This window comes from Chelonia mydas, chromosome 13, assembly GCF_015237465.2.
Source record: "Chelonia mydas isolate rCheMyd1 chromosome 13, rCheMyd1.pri.v2, whole genome shotgun sequence".
NCBI classification, from domain to species: domain Eukaryota; kingdom Metazoa; phylum Chordata; order Testudines; family Cheloniidae; genus Chelonia; species Chelonia mydas.
The window spans coordinates 761477-787282 of NC_051253.2; the positions used below are offsets into that span (position 1 = coordinate 761477).

The 25806-nt window shown below is 61.0% G+C and overlaps 1 protein-coding gene across 1 annotated transcript in view; it reads right to left on the reverse strand.

Annotated features, from left to right (window-relative positions):
• Positions 1-25806, reverse strand: part of SLC12A5 (solute carrier family 12 member 5) — a 92808-nt gene that overhangs the window by 32346 nt on the left and 34656 nt on the right. Inside the window, exons 2-8 of the mRNA XM_037915360.2 lie at positions 13908-14002; positions 12937-13068; positions 10410-10556; positions 8211-8265; positions 3576-3706; positions 2721-2962; positions 2396-2607 (exon numbers count right to left, since the gene is read on the reverse strand). Of these exons, the coding sequence (XP_037771288.1) occupies positions 2396-2607; positions 2721-2962; positions 3576-3706; positions 8211-8265; positions 10410-10556; positions 12937-13068; positions 13908-14002 (1014 nt within the window). The remainder of the gene's footprint in view (positions 1-2395; positions 2608-2720; positions 2963-3575; positions 3707-8210; positions 8266-10409; positions 10557-12936; positions 13069-13907; positions 14003-25806) is intronic.

A 25806-nucleotide genomic window follows, 5' to 3' on the forward strand; every position in this document is an offset into this window, starting at 1 on the left:
ACAAGGGGGCTTTGCCACCCCCTCCCCAGCTGCTGCCGGGTCTCATTGCTCTGACAAGGGACCCAGGACACGGCCACCAGCCAAGACCAGCAGCTGCAGCCTGTCACCGCAAACACAGCTGACGGGGGGCTGGGACCGTGCCCTGATGCGGCGTCGGGATCCCCGCACAGGAGAGCACCCAATGGCAGCCGATCCCAAAGCCAAGAAGCTGGGGCTGTCTTGGAACACAAAACTCGTGGCCAGAGAGACGCCCCACAGCCCCGCGGATATGCCAGCCCAAGACCACGAGCCTCACTCCAGAAGGACCGAGCACCTTTAGTGGGTCAGCACCATGGTGCCCCCGAACCAGGCCATCCACCCCCTGAGCCGCCTTGGCTGGGGAGAAGGCCCCGCACAGCCCACGCGCTGGCCCTTTGGAAGATGCTGCAGGGGCTGGCTGGGCGTCTCCCTGCTGGATTCCCCACAGAGGGCCAGGGAGGGATCCCAAATCCAGAGCTTCGGGAGAGGCTGATCCAGCCCTCGCCCCCACTGGGGGTTCTCTCAGCCCCTCCTCCTGGTCGCTTGCCCTCTCTCACCCGCTGTCTCTGCTGCTTGTTCCAGGTTGCTACCCTTCACTGCTGGGAAGAGACTGCCAGCCCCACTGACACCCTGCACTGTGTCAGCCCAGCCAGGACTGCCCTCTCGGGGCGAGCCAGCCCAGCTCCCTGAACCTGGCCTCCGGACCGGGACCCACTCGCTGCCTGCACCGCAGAGTCCCCAGTCCTGGCAGCCCCGCCACACCTCCTCCCTCCTGCAGCCAGCAACCCCGGCACTGACTCTCCATCTCCAGCTTGTCGCAGGGCTGGGCCACTGGCCGTGGGCTCCCAGACTCCCCTGGACTGGCCAGCCTTTGCCATCTGCTGCTCACTCACCGAGAACACCCCACCGTGCAGGAATCTGGGCGTGCGGCCAGCCGTGACCCTTCTGTCCTACCCACTAGGCAGGGCCTCTCCCTGCCCCGTTAATCTGAGCTGCGGACACGTCTCAAGTGCTTCCTGAACATCCAGTAAACGACGTCCATTGGATGCCCCTTATCTGCCGTGGCAGCAATCGCCTGAGAGCGCTAAGCAGGGCAGTCACGCCTGGCCTCCCATGCCTGAATCCAAGCACCTTGTTTTCAGCGCACCCTGCCCCTTGGCACCTCACTGGGCACCGCAGAGATTGCCGGGCTGCTGCAAGGGACAGATTTGCCGGAGGCTTTGCTACAAGTAGCAGATCCACGCTGAGCAGGCTCAGAAGTGATGGTTCAAAGATTCCTATCGTTATTATTGTCCAGCGGCCTTGCCCCAGCCATGCTGGCGGGTGCAGAAGGGAAGCTGCTGTGCAGGCTGAGCCCGGGAATAAAACCCTCCAGCCTTTTACAATTCTATCATGGCTGCAGGGACTTTCCTCAGACTCCCATGCCCAAATGGGGAAAGTCTCAATGTAACTCCTGAAAGCCAGGGGCCAGGGAAAGCAGAGAGCATCTGGAACCAGGCCGCAGGGCCACAGCCTCCTCTCGCGTAGCAGCCAAGCAAAGGATGACCCAGGAAAAGCAGATTGTAAACAGCTCCTGCCACAAACTTCACCAGAACTTCCTCTGTCTCTGGCCCCATTCCAGAGCCCTGGGTACAGAACAGCTTCTGCTCGCTAATCTACATATTAAAGCAGCAGATAAGTAACCCCAAGGGGGTGATTACTTCTCTCTAAACCTCAGATCAATATCAGGCCTTCCCCGGGCAAAGAGGAAACAATGAGCCAATTCATTCAGCTCCAGCCCTGGAAAGTCTGCGGGAAGCCGGTGCACTGTGTCTGGCTCGAAGGGCGAGCCCCGGAGGCACTGAATCTTGGTTCATCCCATGGCTATGGGGGATGCACCTTCCCATGACAGCTACAGCCCAGACAAGGTTCTTCCCCACCAGTGACAACATCTCCACTGAGAATGAGCAGGAAGAGACACAGCGGTGAGCAGCCCTGCATGTCAGTATGCCCTACTTAGGGGGGCAGGTCCTGCTGCCCCACAGAGCCACCCTCCCAGCCCCACGGCTCCAAGGCAATTGGAAGGTGGGAGATGAGCTTTCCTCACCTTTCAGCTGCTGGCCGGGCTGGTTTCTAACATGCACAAACTTCTCATGATCTTCAGCACCTCTCCCGACCCATACACAGCTCTGCTGGTGCCCCTCAGGCCTAACCCATAGGCCCCAGCTGCTCCAGTTCTGGGCTTTTCCTTCCCAGAGGCTAAGCCAGGCTCTGGGGAGACCAAGCAATGGGTCACTTGGGAGCCAGAGGGGGGCCTGAACCAAGCGTTAAGCCCAGGTCTGCACTGGTGCCAGAACCAGGTCTGACCACTCTCCCTCCCCCGCGCGGCTGCTCATACCTTTGATGAGCCCACTGGCAGCGCCTGGGATGCCCTGGATCTCGGTCACGTTGTTCCTCAGGAAGTAGTCGTCACAGGTGGCGTTGAGGAATTTGGAGGTGCAGAACAGCTCCCACAGCTTGGAGCCCACTGTCTCGTTCCCTTCCAGCACCAGCTTGGCACAGATGTCGAAGCCGTGGCGTGACAGTGTCCTGTTACCCAGCAAACAGATCCTGGGGGGAGAGGACACAAGCAGAGAATGTACCAGAGTCACCTCCTGCCCCGCCAGCCCCAGCCCCCCGCGGCAGCCCGCGGGAGGTGGGAGGGTGCTGCGCTGCTACTCACGGGAAGCTGGGGGGGGTCGATGGCGGATTTGATGACCCCAGCGTAGATGGCCAGGATGGAGAGGATGACGCAGCCCAGGAAAATCAAGGCAAACTTGTTGACGTACTTGACCCCGACGAACACCACAGTGGCCATGCAGGTGAGCACACAGGTGCCATAGACACGCATGTTGTTGAGCATGGCCGCAGCCTCCTCGCTGGCATCCTCTCCCTTGAAAATGGCCATGGCGGGGAAGATATAGGCCTGGGAGAGAGTCATAGCCAGCATCAGCGTCTGGCCCAGCGCAGCCCCCACCCACCGGCTCCACTGCCCCACCTCTCCCCATTTCACGGTTATTACAGCCATGCCCCAGGACTAGCCAGGATCGGGGCCCTGTTGTGCCAGGCTCAGCACCACAAACCTCACAAGACCCAAAATCACAAGATTTAAAAAAATTATGTTGTGTTTTGTGGTTCTGCCCCCCCCTGCCCCCCCGCCCCGTCCCCAGTGTGTGCGGGTCTGTGAGACAAGCCGTGCTGCCCACATCCCCACACATATCGGCTCTGGGGATTTGGGGAGCTCTCACCCCATCTGCCTGTACCCTGGCCAGCCATTAACCCTGTCCCCCAGTCTTTCCACCATGCCTGTCCCCCCCAGCCTCTCCTCTGCTCCTCCAGGGCTCTGCCCAATGGGGTCCCCATCCAGGCCAAGTGCTGGGGGGGACAGAAGCGCCATCCTGCCCCCACTGCTGAGGGCAGGTGTGCCCAGAGCGCGTGGCTGGAGTGCCGGGCCAGAAGTCTGCTGGGTTACGGCCCCATGGGGCCTGCGGGAACAGCCTCCCCCAGTGCCCGCTCAGAGGGGCCCCAGCCACACTCACCAGAAGGATCTCGATGGTGCCCAGGATGTACATGGCTCCCGCGAAGGTGGTGCCCAGGTAGAAGCACAGCCCCACGGCCCCGCCGAACTCGGGCCCCAGAGAACGCGAGATCATGTAGTAGGAGCCACCCGCTGGCAAAGAGAAGAGCAAAGGGGGTTGGGTCCCGCTGCAGGAGGCCGGCACACGCCTCCTTTCTCAGGAAGAGATCCCTTTGCACCCTGCCGGTGTGCATCTGCCAGGCCGCTCGGGGCACCAGGGCCATGTCCCAGCTCCAGCTCTCCTTCCTCATGCCAGGGGAAGCCACTGTGGGTCCAGCAGAGGCCACTCTTGCCAGGCAGGAGCCGGCGAGGGGGCAGGGCAAGCACAGGGCCTGAGCTGGGGGCAGGGGGGTAGGGCTGTCTCCCTCCCAGCAGCGGGAGTGAAGGGGTCCCCTGGAGACCCTGCCAGACCCTCACGCCTTGGCTCACGCTGAGTGGTCTCTGGGCAGAGTGGGGGCAGCTGCCAGGCTGGGCTGTCCCACCTGTGCGGAGCTGACAGGCCGCAGATCGCCTGCAATCCCGCAGCCCCAGGAGGCAGCGGCTGGGCTGCGGACATGTGCTCTGCCAGCTGAGGCAGGCTCTGGGTCCCTGGGGAGCCGTGGCTGAAGGGCCTGCTGCAGCGGGTGAGAAATCCAGGAATGACATCGCTGGACACAGAGCTGTCAGCGCTCAGCCAGAGCCAGGCCACCCAGCCCAGCCCGGTGGGGACAGGGCCCAGCGGCTCTAGCAGCCCCAGGCAGGCGCAGCCATGCACCGAATGCGGTCCTGGGACACAGGGTAACCCCCGCCCCAACTCAGCATCATCCAGAGCTAATTCACTGAACAGCAACGTTCTGAACAAGCTGCTTTGCCCTGCCCCGCTCAGCGCGTCGTGTGGCTGGGGAGCAGAGAGCACCCCGGGAAGACCTTGTGCCAGTCTCGGCCCATTGCTCCCCTACATCCCCCTGGCCTGACCCCCAGCCGCCCTCCCGGGGGTCTCAGCCCATTGCTCCCCTACATCCCCCTGGCTTGACCCCCAGCCGCCCTCCCGGGGGTCTCAGCCCATTGCTCCCCTACATCCCCATGGCCTGACCCCCAGCCGCTCTCCCTGGGGTCTCAGCCCATTGCTCCCCTACATCCCCATGGCCTGACCCCCAGCCGCTCTCCCTGGGGTCTCAGCCCATTGCTCCCCTACATCCCCATGGCCTGAGCCCCAGCCGCTCTCCCTGGGGTCTCAGCCCATTGCTCCCCTACATCCCCATGGCCTGACCCCCAGCCACCCTCCCTGGAGTCTCAGCCCATTGCTCCCCTACATCCCCATGGCCTGACCCCCAGCCGCTCTCCCTGGGGTCTCAGCCCATTGCTCCCCTACATCCCCATGGCCTGACCCCCAGCCACCCTCCCTGGAGTCTCAGCCCATTGCTCCCCTACATCCCCATGGCCTGACCCCCAGCCGCTCTCCCTGGGGTCTCGGCCCATTGCTCCCCTACATCCCCATGGCCTGACCCCCAGCCGCTCTCCCTGGGGTCTCAGCCCATTGCTCCCCTACATCCCCATGGCCTGACCCCCAGCCGCTCTCCCTGGGGTCTCGGCCCATTGCTCCCCTACATCCCCATGGCCTGACCCCCAGCCGCTCTCTCTGGGGTCTCAGCCCATTGCTCCCCTACATCCCCATGGCCTGAGCCCCAGCCGCTCTCCCTGGGGTCTCAGCCCATTGCTCCCCTACATCCCCATGGCCTGACCCCCAGCCGCTCTCCCTGGGGTCTCAGCCCATTGCTCCCCTACATCCCCATGGCCTGACCCCCAGCCGCCCTCCCTGGAGTCTCAGCCCATTGCTCCCCTACATCCCCATGGCCTGAGCCCCAGCCGCTCTCCCTGGGGTCTCAGCCCATTGCTCCCCTACATCCCCATGGCCTGACCCCCAGCCGCTCTCCCTGGGGTCTCAGCCCATTGCTCCCCTACATCCCCATGGCCTGACCCCCAGCCGCCCTCCCTGGAGTCTCAGCCCATTGCTCCCCTACATCCCCATGGCCTGACCCCCAGCCACCCTCCCTGGAGTCTCAGCCCATTGCTCCCCTACATCCCCATGGCCTGACCCCCAGCCGCTCTCCCTGGGGTCTCGGCCCATTGCTCCCCTACATCCCCATGGCCTGACCCCCAGCCACTCTCCCTGGGGTCTCAGCCCATTGCTCCCCTACATCCCCATGGCCTGACCCCCAGCCGCCCTCCCTGGATTGTCAGCCCATTGGTCCCCTACATCCCCATGGCCTGACCCCCAGCCACCCTCCCGGGGGTCTCAGCCCATTGCTCCCCCTACAGCCCAATGCCCCTACCTCCAGTCGCCCTCCCTGAGGTCTCCACAATCTCCCCACCAGTCTTTGCAGACAGTTACCACGTGGCAGATTCAGCTCATTAGTCTTTTTTCCTCACTCAGTGAGGAGACCCACATCTGGCTTGGGCCTGTGGGTCTCCTCACTCACCCTGCCCATGGTGGGTCATTTACATCTATGCCAAGCCAGCGTGAATGTGGCTGCCCAGGGCCATGCAGCTCCCCAGGGGACATTTCATGAACTATTTTGTGTAACCATAGGTGAGCTTGTGATGTGGGAGCTGGTCCTGAGACCCAGCACACTCATCGCACACAGGGCCACTAAACAGCCGCATGAGGGGACCAGCTGTTAACCCCTGCTGAGCTGGTCTGGATTCATTCTGGTGCCCTGCCTGGGGAAGACTCTGAAGCGTGACAGTGACTCCCTGAGCCAGCCACTCCCAGGAGCACTAACGGGACACAGGGCAAAGTTTGGGTTTGGGAAGATCAGTTATTAAATCCAGTTCTGCCCTTTGGGGGCTCACCCAGCCGGGGTCTCCCTGCTTTGCACCCCCACTGCCTCCGTCTGCTTACAAACCCTCTAATGTTCCCCACCCTCTTCTTAAACGGACAGCTCCCATTAATCCAAGTGCAGCACTAAAAACACCACAAACAATAAGCAACATCCAAATTCACCCCTCAATACAATGTGCTGCAGCTTAAAATTATTCCCAGAACGATTCCCTGGCCCTCCCGTTCCATGCCACGCATCCCACCCACACCCCTCTCAGCCCACCCGTCGGCAGCACATTTGCAGGCTCACCCTTCGGATTTGCAGCACAGCCCGGCTCTAGATGGGAATGCTGTTACCCTGTACGCAAAGCAGCCCATCGGGGGAGACACAACTCACACCGTGTCACCAGGTTACCCAGCTATGGGGGAGCTGGCACTAGAATGCTGGGTCTCTGGCTTCCAGGCTCTGGGAGCAGCATGTTGGCTAGTAGTTAGAGACATCACAGCCCAGTGCAGCAGTGTGACGAAGTGGGGGAGATTCCTGGTTTCCTTGTCTCCTATGGGTTTTTCCCCCCTTGGTTTTCCTATGGTTTGCATGCAGAGGGAGTGGGACTCAGTTTCCCTGGGGGTTACCGGTTTAACAAGGTGATGGGAGAGGGAGTTTGTTATTCCAGAGGACTGGCAGGGAACGTGGGACCCCAGCCAATGGCCTGGTGACCCGGAGGCCCAACTCAGGAGTCACAGCCAGTTATGGCCAGTGGGGAAACAATGGGCTGCGAGGACCCCCGGGGACCCAACCAACCGGTCCCAGCTAGAGGACCCTGTTTACGACCCTGTTTACCTGGAGAGAAGACAATGGACAGGGGCGGGACTTGGTGCTGGGGATCTCAGCTGCCCAGCGGGGAAGCAGGGGGGCTCTGGGCTGGAGGGAGGGAGCAGGCAGAGCCCAGCTGGACACAGGGGAGACTTGGATGTGCTGTGCTGAGGGAGGCCAGGCCTGAGGCCCTGAGAGTTTCCTGTGCTGGGTTCAATGCTCAATAAACCCTCCTGTCTGACACTGACTGAGAGTCATTCCGGTCTAGAGAACAGAGTGGCATCATCCCCTTCGGGGAGTGGAGGCCCCGGGGATCCAGAGTGAGTGGACTCCGTGAGGGGACCCACAGCGGGAAACAGGTGTGCTAAGACTCAGAGAGGGGTGGCTTGAGGAGGTGGAGGGGCTTAACCCCGAGAGAGAGTGGACCCCCGGGAAAAGGGCTGTCTCACTGAAAGGGGCACCCCGCACGGACCGCACGGGGCCACGAGTGGGCACGATCTGTGAGTCCGTGACAAGCAGTACCACTGCTCGGCTCTCTGCAGAAGCAGAATCTGGTCTTTTGGGAGCTAAAACTGCCACTTAGCTAAATGACAGCGCTAGCCACTGGCTGGGGGTAACTAGCCCCATAGGTGGACTAGTCACTGGCTAGGGGTAGCTAACACCATAGGTGGACTAGCCACTGGCTGGGGGTACCTAGCCCCATAGGTGAGCCAGCCACTGGCTGGGGACTCTCATTCACAGGGGTTAGACAAGCCCAGAATTCAGCACGTTCCTTCCAAAAGCCAGTGGGTGACGCACATGGGCCTTTGGTCTCTCCCACCAGAGATTGAGGGTCTATGGCAGCTCTGCCTGTGCAGGGTCATAGCTGTGGAGTGGGTGGCTGGGAGCTAGTGTCTCTGTGACTGGGGGAGGAGGCTGGGGGACGAGGCTGATGCAGTCAGGGCGATGATGTGCAGCGGGGAGAGGGGAAGCCCTCGCCCTACCTGGCACAACGCCGTTCGTAGCGATGGCACTCATGGAAATGGCCGTCAGCATCGTCTGCAGAGAGGAAAACCATAGTGTTAGATTTCAGAGTAGCAGCCGTGTTAGTCTGTATTCGCAAAAAGAACAGGAGGACTTGTGGCACCTTAGAGACTAACCAATTTATTTGAGCATAAGCTTTCGTGAGCTACAGCTCACTTCATCGGATGCATACTGTGGAAAATACCAAAGATGGTTTTTATATACACAAACCATGAAAAAATGGGTGTTTATCACGACAAAAGGTTTTCTCTCCCCCCACCCCACTCTCCTGCTGGTAATAGCTTATCTAAAGTGATCACTCTCCTTACAATGTGTATGATAATCAAGGTGGGCTATTTCCAGCACAAATCCAGGTTTTCTCTGGCCCACCTTGATTATCATACACATTGTAAGGAGAGTGATCACTTTAGCTTAGCTATTACCAGCAGGAGAGTGGGGAGGGGGGAGAGAAAACCTTTTGTAGTGATAAACACCCATTTTTTCATGGTTTGTGTGTATAAAACCATCTTCTGTATTTTCCACAGTATGCATCCGATGAAGTGAGCTGTAGCTCACAAAAGCTTATGCTCAAATAAATGGGTTAGTCTCTGAGGTGCCACAAGTCCTCCTGTTCTCATAGTGTTAGCGGCACCCTGGAGCCATGCTGTCTCCTGTGCCCCGGTGGGCCGGGGGCACCAGGCCGGGGGCCAGGAATAATGCAACACCTGGGAGGGGAGCAGTAACTACTGACCTGGAGGAGTGTCACGAGTGAGAGGGGCCAGGAATCGGGAAGGTGTTTGCCTGTATGAATGACACCAGTATGTCACTTTGTCGTGGGGCAGGGGACGAGCAAAGGGATTGACGTTAAACCCGTGGTTGAGTTTTCCGAGCTGGCAGTTGAATTCAGCCCCGGGGTTATTCCCCAGGCGCTCCACCCCTGGGCTGTGGGTCCCAGCATGCCAGCTCCTGCCCAGTTTGCTCCTGGGTGAGCTAAAGCTTCAGAAGTGATCCCTCCAGGAGGGAGCTGGGACCCTCTGGAAGAGAGGCTCTCAGATTGCAGCGCATTGGAGGGCTGCCCAGGGCTGCTCTCCTCACTAAGGTCTGGTCTGCATCTCAGACCTACGTTGGAGTAACGATGTCGCTTGGGGTGTGAAAAATCCACAGCCCTGAGTGACGCAGTTACACTGACCTAGCCCCCGGTGTGGACAGCGCCGGGTCCACCGACATAGCTACAGCCTCTCAGGGACGTGGATTAACTATGCCGCCGGGACAGCTCTCTCCCATCGGCTGTTTAAACACTGCTGCGGCACAGCTGCACCAAAGCCGTTTGACGTGTAGACGTGCCCTCAGCATGTGACCTGGCTCTTCTTGCTCCGGCATGGCTGCCGTGGCTATTGTAGCAGAGGGCTGATGGGAGGGCAGGTTGCCCTGCAGCATGGCCCGCACCAGGAAAAAGGGTTTTAACATGAGGCTTTCCTGGCCTCGGGCAACCCTGCTGCATGCGGGGGGGCGGGCACCATCTTGGAGGCGGGGCCCCATTTCCATCCAGCTGTAAAACTGCCTGAACTGCACACAAAGTGCTCTCTCATCGCACTGCACAGGGCGGGAGACGGCCCACAAGAAGGGGGTGCTGGAGTATCAGATTCTGATCCCAGGAAATAAAGTCCCCAAGAAGTAGCTGCTCCGCTCAGTGGGGCCCCCAGGCAGCACACTCCTGCCCGTCTCCAGGATTGATAGAATTGGGACTAGCTTCTGGCTTGTAAAGGCTGGTTTCCCAACAAGGTGATGGGTTTGGTTTATCAGCTGTGTCAGCATTCAGTGTTCCCATCTCGTTCCCTAGTAACAGGTGGCTGGCTGTCTCCAGTCCTCTCTTTCGCTGCTGTCTCCCTCCCCCCAGCACTGGAGTGGGGCTTCTTCCTGACTCCTAGGCTGAGCCATGTTCATGCAAACAGGGGAGGTGAATTATTCCTCCCTGCAGGTCCGAGCGGGCCCTGCCACTCCCAAGGAACTCCAACCCTTGGCAGGAAGGGAGAGAAGAATGAGCTAGGCCTGTCCATTCAGTGCTGGGCTCTGCCCGTCTCGTCTAACCCCACCTGGACGGGACACTCCGTGCTGCACAGCGGAGCTTACAGCCCTGGGGTGACGGCTGCACGGCAGGGCGGGGTAATGCCATCACTCACGCAGGAGCAGCAAAGGATGACCATGCAGAATGACTCCATGATGCCAGCAATTCCCACCACCCAGGTGAGGCGCAGGAAGAGGATCACCCCGAAGATGTTTTGCAGGCAGGGCAGGTAAACGCCCATGAAAGTGCCCATCCGTGGAGCCTACAGAGAAAAGCATGGCACGATTAGCCACGAGGGAGGCAGCATCACCCCCCCCCCGCCCCGAGACCACAGGGCCTCTTGGAAATATTTTTCCCTGGGAGGGTCAAGTCCCTGGAAACACGGTGCAGAGACAACTGGGGCTGGGGAGTCACAACCAAAAGAAATGGAGGGGCTCATTTGCTCCATGCCTCGCCATGGCAGCTGCGGAGAACAGTTCAGAGGGGAGGGCTCAGACCTCGGCTGGGCAGAGCAAAGGAGCAGCATGCAGAGCTGGCGAGGGGAGCTCCAAGGCAGCAAACCACGTCCGAGACAGCAGGCTCTTCCGTCCTCTGCAGCGGCCAGGTCAGCGCCTGCCTCCAGGCACGGGGCGTGCATGGAATACGACAGGGAGAGCGAGTGAAAGGATGCAAACACGGTCGCTGCAGAGGATCGGCTACAGCCACCCTGCTGGAGACAGGCCTCTGCCACCCTACTTGCTGCTGTGCTCTCTCTGCACAGCTGCAGGGCCTTTCGTTCCAACAGCAGCGAGGCTGACTCCGCCCCGCTCCTCTGCACGGGGCTCCCGAGACGCCCCCAAACCCGCCAACCGGGGTTCGGTCTCAGGGGATCGGAGCCGTTCATTTCCCTGTTGGAACGGTGCCAGCTGCAGCCCACGTTGCCCCTCGCTGTGCGGCTGCTCGCAAAGGGAGCCGGCAGGAAATCGCAGGGACAGGTTGACGCAGGCAGGGTGACCAGACAGCAAGGGTGAAAAATCGGGACGGGGGTGGGGGGTAATAGGAGCCTATGTAAGAAAAAGACCCCAGAATCGGGACTTTCCCTATAAAATCGGGACATCTGGTCACCCTAGGCGCAGTACGCTGGGAACTTGCTCCCGCTGTGATGCTTTGCAGCCCACAGCGCTGGTGGCTCCGGGCTGCCCACCTAGGGCCTGGCTACGTCAGAGAGCTCCGTGGATCGCAATGGACCTGGCTCAATCACAGCCCACCCGGGGCCACAGACGCCCGTGGTCCAAGCCACTGGCAGGGAGGCAGGGGGCCATGGCAGCGGCCTGGGGTGGCCGTGCCCCAGGGACAGCCCGGGGCAGCCCGGGAGCACTTCGGAAAGCCTGGTGCTTGGGGATCTCTGGAGGAAGCGATGCAGACACCAGGCGCCTCAGAAGGGTCAGGTGCACCTGGGCCCATGGCAGCGCCCTGGTGATCTTGGCAGCAGCAGCATGAGCCACGTGCTACCCACCTGCTACTGCAGCAAGGACTGGGAGCTGCGGGAGGGCCCCACTCCACGGAGGAAGACCAGCTGAGGCGGTAGGACAGGCCTGGACCCTGCCCTGCGAGCCCCAGGGAGCAGGAAGTGAGAGCGTGGGAATTCCTCAACTCCCACAGCTGCAGAGAACCTCACTCAGGCCAGAAAATGCAAATGGAAACCAGGAGCCTCCAGATCCGGGCAAGCGGGAGCTGCTGGGCCCCTGGCCCCTGGGCGGGAAGCCTCACTGTCCGCCCAGGGACTCATTGCAAAGCCTGTGAGTCCTGCAGGGAGAGGGCTAATCCCACTCGCTTACCCGCTCCCTTGGCCATGTCTGTGTGACTGTGCCATGGCTTGGCACCGACGTGAAGGGGCAAGCCCCTTGGGAGAGAACCCATGGCCCAACGGCCCCTGAGAGCAGCCCCAGAGAACCCCACCCCAGTGCCCCCCTCAGATCCCCCCACCAGCAGCCCCAGAGAACCCCACTGCAGTGCACCCCTAGATCCCCCCCACCAGCAGCCCCAGAGAACCCCACCCCAGTGCCCCCCCAGATCCCTCCACCAGCAGCCCCAGAGAACCCCACCGCAGTGCCCCCCTAGATCCCCCCACCAGCAGCCCCAGAGAACCCCACCGCAGTGCCCCCCTAGATCCCCCACCAGCAGCCCCAGAGAACCCCACCCCAGTGCCCCCCACCAGCAGCCCCAGAGAACCCCCCCAGACCCCACCCCACCAGCAGCCCCAGAGAACCCCACCGCAGTGCCCCCCTAGATCCCCCCACCAGCAGCCCCAGAGAACCCCCCACACCCCCCCACCAGCAGCCCCAGAGAACCCCCCCCAGACCTCCCCACCAGCAGCCCCAGAGAACCCCACCCCAGTGCCCCCCCACCAGCAGCCCCGAGAACCCCCCCAGACCCCACCCCACCAGCAGCCCCAGAGAACCCCACCCAGTGCCCCCCCACCAGCAGCCCCGAGAACCCCCCCAGACCCCACCCCACCAGCAGCCTCAGAGAACCCCACCCAGTGCCCCCCCAGCCAGCAACCCCGGAGACCCCCCCAGACCCCACCCCACCAGCAGCCTCAGAGAACCCCCCCAGACCCCCCCATGCCGGCCAGCGCTGGAGCTCGGCGCTGAACCCCTCACCTGTACAGGTTTCTTTTTGGCCCCGTCGTTGTTCTCCGCCTCCTCATGCTCTCGGCTGCCTTGCGGCAGGTTGGTGTAGTTCACGAGGCCACTCAGCAGGGACGAGACCATGGGGCTGGTGTCCATCTCTTCCTGTTAGGGGCAGTGACAGGTGAGGGCGAGGTACCTGTCCTGAGCCAGCCGCGCCTTCCCTCCACGCTGCCCCCCCCCCCCGGCGGTCCCTCTGCTCGGTGCTGTGACGAAGCGGGACTGTTCTTAATGTTTCCTCTGAATAGTGTGGGGGTGCCTCAGTTTCCCCTGTGCAGTTCTTAAGTATCTAGGGGGTGGGGTAAGGGTGTATGATCGTTGCAGAGCCCTAGAGGGCAGGTGTGTGCAGGGGTCTGGACACAGAGAATGGCCGACACCCTGTTTCCTGGCCACTGATGGCCTGGGCCCTTCCCCCCTGCGAGGTGAGAGCTAAAGGGTTGGAGAACAAAGGAATCAGGTGCCCTCCTGGCCCGGGAAAGGGACAAAGCCCGGAGGAGGAGGGGCTGGAGGGAGTTTCAGTTGGGGGCTGGCTGGAGACATGGAGTGAAGGGCAGACACGGTTGTCTGACTCACTGCCCCCAAAATGGACCCAGCTGAGGGGTCCCATTCTCTGCACCTACAAGCTCTGTGTTAGACCATGTTCCTGTCGTCTAATAAACCTCTGTTTTCCTGGCTGGCTGAGAGTCACGTCTGTCTGTGAAGCTGGGGGGCAGGACCCTCTGGCTTCCCCAAGACCCCGCCTGGGTGGACTCGCTGTGGGAAGCGCACGGAGGGGCAGAGGATGCTGAATGCTCCGAGGTCAGACCCAGGAAGGGGGAAGCTGTGTGAGCTGTGTGTCCTGCAGACAAGCTGCTCCCAGAGAGGAGACTTCCCCAGAGTCCTGACTGGCTTCATGGGGAGCAGTTCCAGAGCATCGCCCGGGGACTCCGTGACAGGTGCCCTACCTCGAAGAGGGCCATGTTCTTCCCGTCATATTCCTTGCCCTTCTCCAGGTCTGTGCTGTTGATGAAGGGGCTGCTCTCCTTGGGGTTGCCATCACCTGCAGAGACACAGAGAGATCAGGGCTTGGGCCAGTCACCCCCTCTCCCAGCCAGCAGCCCACACCATGCCAGCTCGCCGGCTCACCCACCCTGCTGGTACTGCTCCCACCCAGCATCGGCTGCACAGAGCTCCAGTCACCCCAGCCATCCCCTGGGAGCATGGTGAGAAGCTGAGAGCAGGGCCCCAAGCCCAGTATGGCCCCACCTGCCAGGAGTCATCGGGGACCCACAGCCCTGATGCCAAGGACAGCTGGGATTCTCGGGAACACGTGAGTGAGAGGCTGAATCTCTTCCGAATGCACCATCCAGGGCTGGCTCAGACCCCACTGACCCGGGCCATCAGTGCCCAGGTAGGGGTGCACGGGCACTGCTGGGACTGGGGGGAGAGTGACTGCTCCTGACACCCAGCCATGCCTCAACTGCAGGGAACAGAGCCAGGGAAAGCAGCCAGTGTCCCTGGGCGGCCTGGCCTTCTCCACCAGAGTCCCCTGCCTAGACACTACTGGGATTTATGGCCAGCACTCCCAAGCTGCACCCCTCGCTGCTCCTGCCGGAGCCTGAGCCCCCCAGCACCACGGCTTAAAGTCACTGGGCAGCCGCCCGGGAGGGAGGCCTGGTGGGTATTAGACTCAGAGCAGCAGGCTCTGTGCCCTGAGCCCCAGCAGAGGGAGTCATGCTCCCAGCCCCCATGCAAGGGGATCCACGCCCCGGTGCTAGCACTGGGTTTCCCATCCCCATGCAAGGGGATCCGTGCCCCGGCACCAGCACTGGGATTCCCAGCCCCTGTGCAAGGGGATTTCCAGACCCCTGGCGTACAGTCCCTAATGTACTTAAGGCATCTCTGCCGGTTTGCTTTGTGGGCAGTGAGTGCTGAGAAAAGAGGCAAAATCCTGGCTCCAGTGCACAGGTAGGTGAGTAAGAGGGCACTGGGGCAGCCCGGCCTGGCAACTGGGGCAGGGGGCAGTCAGACGGAGCAGGGCTGGTCTGCCAGGAGAGTGGGCTAACTACGCACAGCCTTGGCCCAGGCCTCACCGTGTCCCCCCACATGCACCAAGGTCACTCGGCATCAGTGGAGAGCCAGCAGCCCCGCAGCCTGAGCAGAGGGGAGGTTGGCAGAGCAGCCGCCTCAGGGCGCTCCCCCGACAGCCCAAGTATCCAGGCCCCACAGAGGGACAGCACATGCACCAGCCTCTGCACTCTGCGCCCCATCCCCACCCAGGTACGGCACCCACCCAAGCTTCAGGGTCATGGGACTGCAGCCAAAGAGCACAGACATCAGTTGAAGTGAGTCGTGTGCACCCATGATGGGAACAGGCCCCGGCCCGGCGCTCCCCCAGGCCAGACCCAGCCACGACAGAGCCACGGCCTATTCTGCCCATGTGCGGGGGCCCTCTCCTGGGAACCAGAGCTGCCTCTGGGATTGGGCCCAGGCTGGCTGCCCCTGAAGGCAACGCAGAACTAAAGAATTGCTGAGTGGCCCCTGGGGTCCAGCCCACATGGGAAGCGCTGCAGAGCAATGGGGCCGCCAGCGCCCAGGGAGACCCGCTCCGTCTGTCGCCTGTGAGGGGAGAGCAGCAGGTCTGGAGGCTGAGAAGGATCTTTTGGGGGCCGCGTGGGAATGGGCTGAGCAGTGTAGCGAGGGGACCTGTTGGGGGCGCCAGGTCCAGCTGGAGCAGTGTGATGCTCACAGGTTCTCTGGCAGAGGCCTGGCTGTCTGCAGCACAGACGACCTCGCTCGGAAGGACCAAGAGCCAGACGTAGCAGTAATGAAAAGTGCAGAGCCGCGGAAAGAACTCAGGGTGGGAGAGCTGCAGCTGGGGCAGGTGCAAGGGGAGTAGTGTGTTTTGAGGAGCACGGGCACAACCAGGGAGCAGCAAAGGGGGGTGGGACTGAGCAGCCCCAAGAACTGCTGCGAGCCCAACCACAGAGCAGCTGCCCCAGCGAGCTCCTGCGTGCCAGCCCCACCCTGAGCGCCCGCGGGGGAGCCCACCGAAGCAGGCCCTGGGAATTGGCCGAGATCCACCCAGACCCCGGGGACATTGGCAGCTGGAATCCAATGAGAGCAACTCACTCGACTACGCAGCCTGCTTGGGACAGAGCTGTCTGCGCCCGCTTCAGGGGAAGGCTGGAGCTCCTGGGGATCTCTCAGGGGCAGGGAGACATGGACTGCTCAGGGGGAACCCCGACACCAGCTGTGCACCAAGCACCCCATGGGACAGGCAGAGCGAGTCCATGGACAGGGACAGTGCGGCCTGTGGCGCTGGGAACCCACTGACAGCCCGGCACAGCACTGCTCTCGATGGCTGGGTTCAGGTCAGGGCCTCACAGAGCCGAGGAACTGGGTGTGACGCAGCAGGGAGTGGGGTGGACTGACCGGGGAATGGCGTCTAGTTCTGCTGGGACTGTCTGCACAGGGGATGGGAGAGCAGGGGGTAAATCCACTGGAGTGAGGAGACCTGAGCCTGTCACCCGAGCTGGGAGAGGGTTGGGCCCAGGTGACACCTTTGCCCTGGAAACTGGACAGAGGCTGCAGGAGAGAGCCTGCTGGAGGGGTTTTGGTTTCAGTTTTGTGCTGGGTGGTGGAAAGCAGGGGAACCCCAAGGCTGGGGTCTAAGCTCCCTGCTCCCCAGAAGGACTTAACTGAGGGGTCCTGGTTGTACCCACAAGCTCTGTTTTCCTATTGTCCAATAAACCTTCCGTTTTACTGGCTGGCTGAGAGTCACAGTGATTCCCAGGAAGAGGGGTGCCGGGCCCTGACTCCCCCACACTCCGTGACTGGGCAAGGGGCAGAATTTTCAGACTGCTCTGCGATTCCCAGGTCTCTCCAGAGGGAACTCCTTGCTCCCCGGGGGAGGAACAGTAGCCACCTGGCTTCGGTGCTTTGGCTGCATCCAGTAGGTTTTAGCACATGCCCCTGCCGAGGAACATGCCAAGTGCAGCCTGTCCCCTGTGGGGTTCCTCGTGCCCCAGGAGAACCTCACTCAGCAGCTGCAGAGCGGATCGGAGCCGAGCACAGCTCCCCTGGCAGTGGCAGGGCCTGGGGTGGGCCCACGTGCTCTCAGCCAAGGGAAGGGTCTGCCTGGGCCATGGAACCAATGAAACCAATGCTGCCCAGCCACACAGGGCTCTGTCAGCTCCTGCCACAGGAGAAACACCAGTGCTAACAAACAGGCCCAGCAAGGCCTAGACAGCCTCCATATCCCTGCCAGCCCCATGCCATGGCCAAGAGCTGGGCAGCCCCCAGGGAGTGAGAGGAGGAGGAGAGGAAGCTCCTGTTCTGCAGAGCTGGGGTCCAAACACACCCAGCGCCCTGACAGAGGGGACACGCTGCTGCCATTACCCAGCCCAGGGCCCCAGCGCTCGGCAAGTCCCAGCAATGCTCCCTGCTGTGTGGGAGAGAAGCCCACTGACCCCCAGGATGCTGCGCAGGGCCCAGGACGCCCGTCTATGCCCTGGGCTGAGTCCCAGCCCATTATGTAGCTGCGCCATGTCGGGCTCAGCTGTCCAGAGTGCGGAGGGGCAGAGAACACACTGTCACAACACAAGCGGCCTCGCTTACTGGTGTCACGGGACTGCAGTGCCCCGAGTCTGCTGCGCACCACAGCCTGCGAGGGGCCTGGGTGACCAAGTGGGAGTATTTTGTAATATTGTTATGAAGCCTATGCATGCCTCAGTTTCCCCTATGTGCTGCACTGTTACCCAGTGACGCAAAAGAACTGTTTGCTCTCAGGACAGGCTGAGGTATGTGGGTGTCCCTAGTCTGGGCCGAGGTCTCGATATCAGCGGAGCGGCTGAGAAGACCATGGCGAATCCAGTCGCCAGGACATGGACACCTAGCAACCAAGGCCCAGAGGGCTGTGGCCTTCCCCACCTCTCCTAGGGAGCTGAACAACGGTCCCCAGCTCCAGAGCAGAGGACGGGAGAGGTGGGGGAGGAGAGCTGGCTGCGGGACCGAGCCGGGGCTCTCACCCGGGTCTGACCAAGGAGGAGACAGACGGAGCTTGAACCGAGGGGTCCCTACAGCTTGGCTGGGCGCTGGGCTAACCAGACTGGACTGTGCTTTACCCTTCAGTTCTCTGTGCTACCCTAAGGCCTGCCTGGGCCATGTGCCGGCTAGCGACTAAACCCGACTGTGGGACAGCGCTGTGTGAGTGTCGCTGCCCGTGCTGGGCGAGGGACGTCCGTACGCGTCTCCCTCAGGGACTTGCTGACGGAGCTCCCGGGGGCTGCAAGCCCAGAGGTTGTGTGTAAGGAGGCAGTGAAGCCGCACGGCCTACCCTGGAGGAAGAATGAGAGGCCTAGGGCACATCAGAGGGGTTCGTCCTAGAGACCGCTCCGAAGCTGGGGCCATACACCAACGCTGTGGGGCCGTGACACCGTCCGCGCCCTCCCCAGAGGAGGTACAGCCTGTTGGTGACGTTATTCGCAATGGACAGAAGCAAGCAATTTCCAAACCACACGTCACGTTCCCAGAGCAAAGGATGCCTGGGCAGCGAGAGGGAGACAGGCAAAGGGAGCCCAAGATCCCTTGCTGCCCTGCAACAGCAGGAAACAGGCCGCGCACCACGTGTGTCAATCACAACCACCAGAGAACTGCAGCCTCGGCAAACATGGCAACCAGCCTCTAACACCTCGCTCAGCTGCCGTGCCTGCCTGAGGTAGTGATTCATCGTCTGCTGTCCGTCTTCCCCAGGCGTGGCACCCCAAGGCCGAAGTGCTTGGTGGGGCAAACTACCCGCTGTCCACAGCATTGGTGCAGGAGCGCTGTTTGCCCAGTTACTGCAGGGGGGTTAGACCTTCATACGCCGCAGCAAGGCAAAGCCTGGTACAGATCTTCACCGGGTGTAAAGTGACAGTGGCTGAGGATCTGGCCTCAGCTCCGAACCCAGCCAGCAGCTCAAGGACTCTGAGCACAGCCAGCCTACAGCCCAGCCCTGCGGTACCGAGCCCCACACAAGCTGCAGCTCTGCACGCACCCCTGGGGGACAGCATCACCCCCATTTTACAGAGAGGAGCTTGGGCACAGATCTCAATGGGTGCTAGGCACTTAAATCGCTTGGAGGTTCTGGGCCAAGGTGGCATGCTTAAGGCCACTCAGGGAGCCTGTGGCAGAGTCAGGGACTGAACCCCCAGGTCTCTGGAGTCCCAGGCCTGCACCCTGCCCACCCCAGCTTGTCACACCTGTCAAAGGGAACTGTGGGCCTGCAAATCAGCCCACTGCCACTTCAGTGCCTGACTTGAGAGCCCAGGTACCTGTCCCGGAGTGACAGAGAAACCAAGTCAGAGCATCAGACACCAGCAATCTTACCTGCCTACCGTAATCCCGGCTGAACCACCACATACGTGTTAGTCTGACCTCTGGTTACTCCTCACCTCACACACACAAATCCTAGGTTGTAGTGACTGTTTCACTCAGCACCATACACTAGTGTGAAGAACACAGGTGGTCTGTATAGCTTTTTATGCACTATCCTTTTGTACGAAGGAATCTGTCAGAGTGCAGCCAGATTGCTTGGTTGTAGCTCACTTTTCATTTACAAATATTGTACAGAATGCGTATTATATAATAGCCACATGCGGGCATGCACATGGACACATGCACACCCATCCAGCTCAACTTTCTTAAAAGTGTACTATCCAGAGCTCTGGGGCACGTACAAAAATGCGATAAACTGCATATCGACTAGGACCCTTGGCCGCACGAAGTGTATGTGCCCATCACACTCACACAGGCTCAAGAGGCTCTGTATTTAGCTACATCTCTATTCAGAAACAGCCCGAGCAGCCACACTGGAATCACCCACCCCATTACTAATGAGTGAATCTCTGAAAACAAGGCTGCCAATTTCCTCCTTCCAGCCGCAGTGATGCAAACAGCTCAGACCGATGCAGGACAGACACCGGAACAGGATGCGCAGCCTGCCCTCACCCTCCACCCCGCGAGTGCTGCTGACCGGGACAAGAAAGAGACAAACAGGAATCTGCCCACTGTGCACTGCAGCTGTCCTAGGCAGGGGCCCAGGGGCAATCTGTTAGATTCCCATGGCTGAGCCCCAAGGGGCTTCAGCTGAGTCAGAACCTTGAGGCCTGGAGAGGAGGGTGAGGAAGGGGACACTGGAGGCTGCAGGGGGAGATCCTGCCATGATGCCTTTCTGGGGCAGAAGGGTTGTTTCATATAGAAACACAGGGTTGGAAGGGACCTGAGAAGTCACTAGCCCAGTCCCCTGCACCGAGGCAGGGCTACACATTATCTAGACCAGTGGTTCTCAACCTTTCTGTGCTGGTGACCCCCTTTGTGACCCGCTTTCTTAAATATCATTCAGTAAATGATGAATAATACTTAGAGCCCGCGTTAGGGGAGGCAATCAGGGCAACTGCCCAGAGCCCCGTGCCACAGGGGCCCCGCAAAGCTAAGTTACATGCTTCAGCCCTGGGCACCAGGGCTCGGGCTACAGCTAGAGGCCCCCCTGTGATGTGGGGCCCCTGGGCAATTGCCCTGCTTGCCACCCCCTAATGCCAGCCCTGGTGACCCCCCTAAACTTGTCCTGTGACCCCTCCCCCAGGTTGAGAAACACTGATCTATTCTAGACCACCCCTGACGGGTTTGTCTAACCTGCTCTTAACCAGCTCCAGTGACGGCGATTCCACAACCTCCCTGGGCAATTTGTTCCAGCACTTAACCACCCTGACAGCTAGGCAGTGTTTCCTAAAGTCCAACCTAAACCGCCCCTGCTGCAATATAAGCCCATTGCTTCTTGTCCTGCCCTCAGTGGATAAGGAGAACAATTTATCACCCTCCTCTTTATAGCAATCTTCGAGGTACTTGAAGACTGTTATCATGTCCCCCCCTCAGTCGTCTCTTCTCCAGACTAAACAAACCCAATTTTTTCAATCTTCCCTCATAGGTCATGTTTTCTAGACCTTTAATCATTTTTGTTGCTCTCCTCTGGACTTTCTCCAATTTGTCCACACCTTTCCTGAAGTGTGGTGCCCAGAACTGGACACAATACTCCAGCTGAGGCCTTATCAGTGCTGAGTAGAGCAGAAGAATTACTTCTCGTGTCTCGCTTACAACACTCCTGCTAATACAGCTCAGAATGATGTTCACTTTTTTTGCAACAGTGTTACAAATTTTTATATTTCTAACTCATATTTAGTTTGTGATCCACTATAACCCCCAGATCCTTTTCTGCAGTACTCCTTCCTAGGCAGTCCTTTCCCATTCTGTATTTGTGCAACTGATTGTTCCTTCCCAAGTGGAGTACTTTGCTTTTGTCCTTATTGAATTTCATCCTATTTATTTCAGACCATTTCTCCAGGTTGCCAAAATCATTCTGAATTCCAATCCTGCCCTCCAACGTGCTCGTGACCCCTCCCAGCTTGGTGTCGCCCACAAACTTTATAAGTGTACTCTCTATGCCATTACTCAAATCATTTATAAAGACACTGACTAGAACCAGACCCAGGACAGATCCATGTGGGACACCACTCGATACGCCCTTCCAGTTTGATTGTGCACCATTGATAACTACCCTCTGAGTATGTTTTTCCAACCAGTTGTGCACCCACCTTACAGTAGCTCCATCTGAGCTATATTTCCCTAGTTTGTTTCTGAGAAGGTCGTGAGACGATAACAAAAGCCTTACTAAAGTCGAGATATGTGACATCTACTGCCCCCCCCCCAATCCCCAAGGCTTGTTACCCTGTCAGAGAAATTCCCTCCTCATGGACACTGTGGCTGTGGGAGAGGTGTGACTGAGGAGACAGAGGGGAGCTTTGGGGAGGGCAGCCCATGCAAGAGGTGCGGTGGGAGGAGGCCCAGGGGCAGGAGTAGGAGGAAATAAATTGGCCTGGCTGTGTCTGCACTGGCTTGCAGACACTGGCAGAGCAAGAGGGGAGCGTGGGTGAAGGAAGGAAGAGAAAGACACACATAGCAGCCCCAGCGGGCAGAGGCAGGCCACAGTCCTACCTGCTATCTCCTGAATGCAACCCGCCAGGGAATGAGGTGTGCAACGGGATCAGCTCCTCTGTGGGCTTCCAGCCACCAGAAGTGGAAACCCCACACAGCGGCTCTGGCTCTAACCAGAGAACAATGCTGGCACCGGCACCCAGCCCCTGCACAAGGCACTATGCTGCATACTCTGGAGAAATGGCTAGAGACGCTGGCCCCTCTTCCCTGGAGGAAGCCTCGCTGCAGGGGCAGTGGCTGCGGCTTTCTCCCCTTAGCGAATGGTGCAGGGACTGGAGTCACACGATCACGCCACAAACAAACAAACAAGCAGAAATGAGGGTGAAAATGTCCAGCGAATCCCCCCAAGCCCAGGGGGAGTAGCACGTACCAGGTCTGGGAAGGGAGAGCAAGCCCCACAACTCGATCCCTGCGATGCCAACAGGGCGAGTCATTCACAGTCCTCACCGCAGTGAGCCAGTAGGAAGAGGGCAGCCAGCCCCTGGTGGCACCGCAGGGCCGGCATGTTAGCAATGAGCTCCCCTCCCCAGAACCCCCGCTCTGCACGGCCAGATGGAGCCAGACCTGGAACCCAAGAACTCCTTGTCTTGGTCAGCGAGCGCCAGCCAGAGAGCTGGGCCGGGGCGGGGGGTGCGGAGATGGATGCTGTGTATCGATTACATGACTAATCTCTCCCCAGAGGCTTGGAGAAGGAGACAACCTACCTGGGGAGATCACAGATGCCATGCGAGTGCCCCAGGCTGCATTGCCCTGTTCCCATGGCCACCCCAGGGGGATGGCAGGTAGCCGCAGCCCCTCTCTGTGCAGGGGAATGGGGCGCAGTCCTCCAGCCCCGGCGCCTGGGGAACACAAGTGTCTCCAGGTGCCCTGCAGCGCCCCAGAGCCAGCGATGGCAGGATCCCAGCCCACCGCCCCGCCCCATTGCTGTTACCTTCGGCCCCAGGCTGCGGAGAGGCGAGGCCAGGGGAGCAGGGGGCTCCGGCGGGGCAGAGCCGGCGCCGAGAGCAGAGGCCAGGGCAGAGCAGCTCCCTTCGCCCAGCGCCTCGCCGCGCGGAGACGGGCCGCAGCCTCACCGGGCTGGTTTCCATGGCAACAGAGAGCCGGAGTGAGCGGTGGACCCGGCAGCCCCAGCTCTTAACGATTGCGCTGGCCCGGCCCGTGGGCCCCCTGGCTCCCGCCGCGCACCGGAGGGGCCTCGGGGGCCACAGACACCCCTTGGGGGGCTCTGCACCGCCCCACGCAGCCTCCACCCAGGAGCTCCCTGCACCCCACCCGCAGTCACCCCAATCTTCCCACACAGAGCCTGTGGGGCCAGCCAGCTGCTGCTGTCTGGTGTGTCACTGAAACCCCACAGGACAGCACCTAGCCCCACGTCATACCCCCCACCAGCACCTAGCCCCACATCGTACCCCCCGCCAGCACCTACCCCACATCGTACCCCCCGCCAGCACCTAGCCCCACATCTTATCCCCCGCCAGCACCTACCCCACATTGTATGCTTCCTGCCAGCACCTAGCCCCACATCGTACCCCCCACACCTCACTTGCCAGCACCTAGCCCCACATCATACCCCCCACCAGCACCTAGCCCCACATCTTATCCCCCGCCAGCACCTACCCCACATCTTATCCCCCGCCAGCACCTACCCCACATCGTATGCCTCCTGCCAGCACCTAGCCCCACATCATACCCCCCACACCCCACTTGCCAGCACCTAGCCCCACATCCTACCCCCACACACACCAACACCTACCACCCCACATCTCCCTCAGACAGCACCTCCCCACTGCATTCCCATTTTGGCCCTTGCATGGCTGACGTCTCCCTACATCCCATGGGCAGCGATGGGCACTGAACACCGCGGGCTGGTAAAAGCCAGCCCCAAAGCCTCGGCGCAGCCAGGCTAACCAGGGGGGCAGGTGGGGTGTCCCTGAGCTCAGGGACACCCCACCTGCCCCTCCCATGGGAATGGCTCAAGCTAATCCAGACCCAGGCAGATCCTGCAGGCCTCGTCTCCTCCACCCCACACGGCTCTGGCCCAGGGAAATGCCAGGCAGCACCGTGGGTCAGCGCAGGAACTGTCTCCTCTGGCCATCACGTGAGAGCGATGCCGGGAATCCTCCTGTCCCCAGACACTCGCAGTCATGGGCCCTACATGTCGAGCCGCAGCCCAGGGACAGCCTGGCATGTGCGCGGTGCCCTGGTGTGCGGGACAGATGCAGACACAGCCTGAGCTAAGGGCCAGCCCTGTGCAGGGCCCTCCCCACGTGCTCCCTGCTGGGTGCAGGGCCAGGCCCGGAGGGGAGAGGCTGTGGCACCCACAAGGCAAGAAGCCTTGTGCAGACTTGGAGGGAGGGAGCTGGGTGGGTCACAGGTGCTGCCCAGGGCAGTGTCTTAGGGCTGGCCTGGGCCAGGCAGGAGTCCCTGGGGAATAGCTAGTTTGGCTCTCCCCATCCTCGCTGGGTAGGACGGGCCCTGCTGACACCTCCTGTTTGTCCCGGGGATGTGGCTGGGTCTGGGGGGGCTCCCCAGGAACTTGCCTGCTGCTCCATTCCCCAGCCGACCCCTCTCGCTCACTGGCAAACCGGATAAATGGGAAACAGAGACCTGAGTGAAGGGGCAGCGCAGGGAGGGAGCCGTCTCAGGCCAGAGGAGGCCCACATGGGACTGTGCCAATGTAATGCCCCCCTGAGTGCCCCAGTCAAGGTGTCCTCATGCACTGGCCCTGCCAGCCCCGCCCCCCACAGCTTGGACTGCCTGTGGAGCCTGGCGGGGGCTTCACAGTCTCTCAGAGCCCCGGGGGGGTGGGGGGTGGCTCCCTAGGGCCAGCTGTGGGACAATGACAGCGCAAGGTGGGGGAGCTGCATGGGGTAGGGGACAGAGAGAGTAGTAAATGGAGCAGGACTCTGGGGGTGGGGCGCATGCTGCCGAGAGGTCTGAGTCTCTCCCCGCTCCTTGCACAGCATGGTGCCCCCATGTGGGTCCCATGGGAGGGCCTGCTGGGCCCTCCGCCAGCCCCTGTGTCCATTCGTTACTCAGGGCTGGAGGTGCCAGAGCTCACAGCCCCAGCAGCCGCCACCCCAGCAGCCCCAGGCTGCTCTCGCCGGCTCGAGCCATCCCGGCTCAGGAGTTGGTCCATGCCCCAGGCCCTGCGAAGGGATGCGCTGGGGGTTCTCTGTGCACGGGGCTGCCCCAGCTGGCACCAGCGTGCTATTTGCACACACAGACCATCCGGCACACTCACACTGGCCTCTGACAAGCCCTTGGCCGTGGCCTGGAGAAGCTCCTGGGCTCTGGCTGCTTGCGCCAGTGACCATCAATCATGCTGCCAGCAGTGGGGAAGGCAGGCGGGAAAGCAGCTTCCCCGCGCGGGTAATCAGGAGCCCTGGCTGAGGGCTGGGAGTCTGGCTGGGGCGATACAGGCCATGTTCAGCCCACCCCCGAGATGCATGCACGCTGCCCCCCAGCCCAGGCAGTGCCAAGCCCTCTAGGGCTGGAAGGAGTTAAGCACCGCAGGCTGCCGGGGTCCCAGATGATGGATGAGCTCCCGGCTCCTGCTGGAGACCATTTTGCCGCAGAGGGGCTGGTGCAGCCTCTTCCCGGCAGCTCGTCACACCGTTTGTGGGCTGTGCGGGCACCGCAGCCAAACCAGGCACCGCAGCCCAGCTTGGATCAGCCCAACCCCGTGCCCTCGGCTCCCAGATGGGTCTCTCTGCTCCTGCTCCAGCTCCAGCTAGCAACAGAGCGTCCTGACCTCAGCGAGGCCCCTGTCCACTTGACAGGCCTGAGCCACGAGCGTCTCCCCATGGATGCAGTGACACAGGGCACTGCGGC